We start from the raw sequence: 2,096 nt of genomic DNA on the forward strand, positions 1-2,096 counted from the left end.
GTCTCTGACACACATTGGGCTCACAGTCTAAGTAGGCCAGAGAATAGGTATGGAATTCCCATTTTACGGATGAGGAAACTAAGAGAGAGATAAATACAGGGATAAATTCAGGCCCAAGTTCCCACAGCAAGTGGGAGACTTAGAATCCAGGCCCTCTGAATGCCCTTATAGATCAATTCTAGTAGATCTCTCCTGTAATGAATTATACCTGTTTCTCAAGTCAGCCTCAACTCAGCATTACATGTCTTAGAATTCACACGGACAGCCTCACCTGCTTGGTTTTCCCAGCTGCCTTTCTCAAGGCTCCTATCATGTCCTTGTTTCTCAAAGTATAAATGAGAGGGTTCATCATGGGGCTCACTATTCCATAAAATATAAAGATGATTTTGTCCTGGTCCTTACTGTCTTTGCTCTGAGGTTTGAGATAAATGGAGATGAGGGTCCCGTAGTAGATGGTCACCACAGTCAGGTGCGATCCACAGGTGGAGAAAGCTTTCCTCCGCCCAGTTGTGGAGGGGATTTTCAAGATGGCCACCAAGATCCGGATATAAGAGAGGAGGATGAATAGAAAGGGGAGGGGCACGATGAAGATTGAGTTTATCAACATCAGTATCTCACCAACCTTGGTGTCTGAGCAGACCAGCTTTAAGACAGCTACCACCTCACATACAAAATGGTTCACTACATTGTGCCCTGCGCAAAACTGGGCCGGTATGGTGACCACAGGAATTAGGACCACCAGGAAGTTACTTATCCATATGGTAGTGGTAATCTGGAAACAAGCCCTTATTGTCATGATCAGCGTGTAACGCAAGGGGTTCGATATGGCAACAAATCGGTCGTAAGCCATGACGGCCAATAGGAAGCACTCGGTCATGCCCCAGAAAATGGAGATGGTCATTTGGGCATAGCAGTCATTGTAGGGGATAGTGGGGCAGTCTCTCAGGCAGTTGACCAGGGCCATAGGCACAGTGGTGGTGGTGGAACAAAGGTCAACAAAGGACAGATTGCAGAGGAAGAAATACATTGGGGTGTGAAGTCGAGGCTCTTTCCACACTACCATGATGATGAGGATATTTCCCACAATGGTTCCCAGATAGAGATTGAGGAAGATACAGAAGAAAATGATTTGACTTTTGGGTTGATTGGAAAATCCAACCAGGATGAATTCTGTGACCTCAGTGTAGTTGTCCCCTGTCAGTTTATTCATTTTCTCCTACCTGTGGAACCAAGACAAAGGAAAGAGAGCTTCAATTTTAGAAAGTTCAAGCCAAATGAGTTCTGACTCTAAGGGGGCTGGATGGGAATTACTTGGAGTGTTCCCCAGGACTCCTGGTCATTAGCCATTTTCTGGCAAGGAGCAGATGGTACACTTTCCAGGAGGCACCCAAAACAAAATTCTGTATTCCAAAGAGCTGGGATCTGTGGATAACCTGGCCTCTAGTCTGAGGTCATTAGGTCACTGAGGGCAATTCAGATTAGGGTGGAATTAGGTTTTCTTGATCAGGAAAGGTAAGTGGGATCTCTGCATTTTTTGTAGCAGGTGGAACTGAAGTTTTTACTACTGTTTCCTCCTGTTTTTATTTTCTTTCTTCCAAAAGAGGATGTCACCTACTAGGAAAGTAGTACCTCTGGGTAGCCTTCAGTATTCAAAGTTCTGAAGGAAATTAGTGCCTAATAGGTTAGCTTAATTTAGCTTTTCACTTTTCAGAGATAATCAAAATAAGCTGAATCTCTGTCCAGTGATGGGGAAAGTGCTGAAAAAATTTGCTTGAAGAGCAAACATCCTAGAACCCTTCTCAGCCTTCTAAGTTAGACTTGAACAGGTTTTCCATCTTTGAGACCATTTCTGGAGGATGGATTTTCCTGACTCTGCTGTTTTTAACCCTTTTGAGAATCGATGGTTAAATCTGATGGAAAGATGCCCCCAATGCAGGAACTAAGGTCATAAATACAGAGGGAGAGAAGATTTTTCTAATCATTCATTCATTCAATCATATTTATTGAGCTCTTACTGTGTGCAGAGTGCTTGGGAAGTACAAGTCGGCAACATATAGAGACGGTCCCTACCTGACAATGGGCTCACGGTCTAGAAG

The 2,096-nt window shown here is 44.0% G+C and overlaps 1 protein-coding gene across 1 annotated transcript; it reads right to left on the bottom strand.

Moving 5' to 3' along the window:
* Positions 1 to 253: 253 nt before the first annotated feature.
* On the bottom strand, positions 254 to 1,210 carry LOC119929566 (olfactory receptor 13H1-like). The gene has a single exon (XM_038747738.1). It carries the CDS (start codon positions 1,208 to 1,210, stop codon positions 254 to 256), a length of 957 nt encoding a protein of 318 aa, XP_038603666.1.
* Positions 1,211 to 2,096: the final 886 nt, after the last annotated feature.

Source organism: Tachyglossus aculeatus, chromosome 6 (assembly GCF_015852505.1).
Source record: "Tachyglossus aculeatus isolate mTacAcu1 chromosome 6, mTacAcu1.pri, whole genome shotgun sequence".
NCBI classification, from domain to species: Eukaryota; Metazoa; Chordata; class Mammalia; order Monotremata; family Tachyglossidae; genus Tachyglossus; species Tachyglossus aculeatus.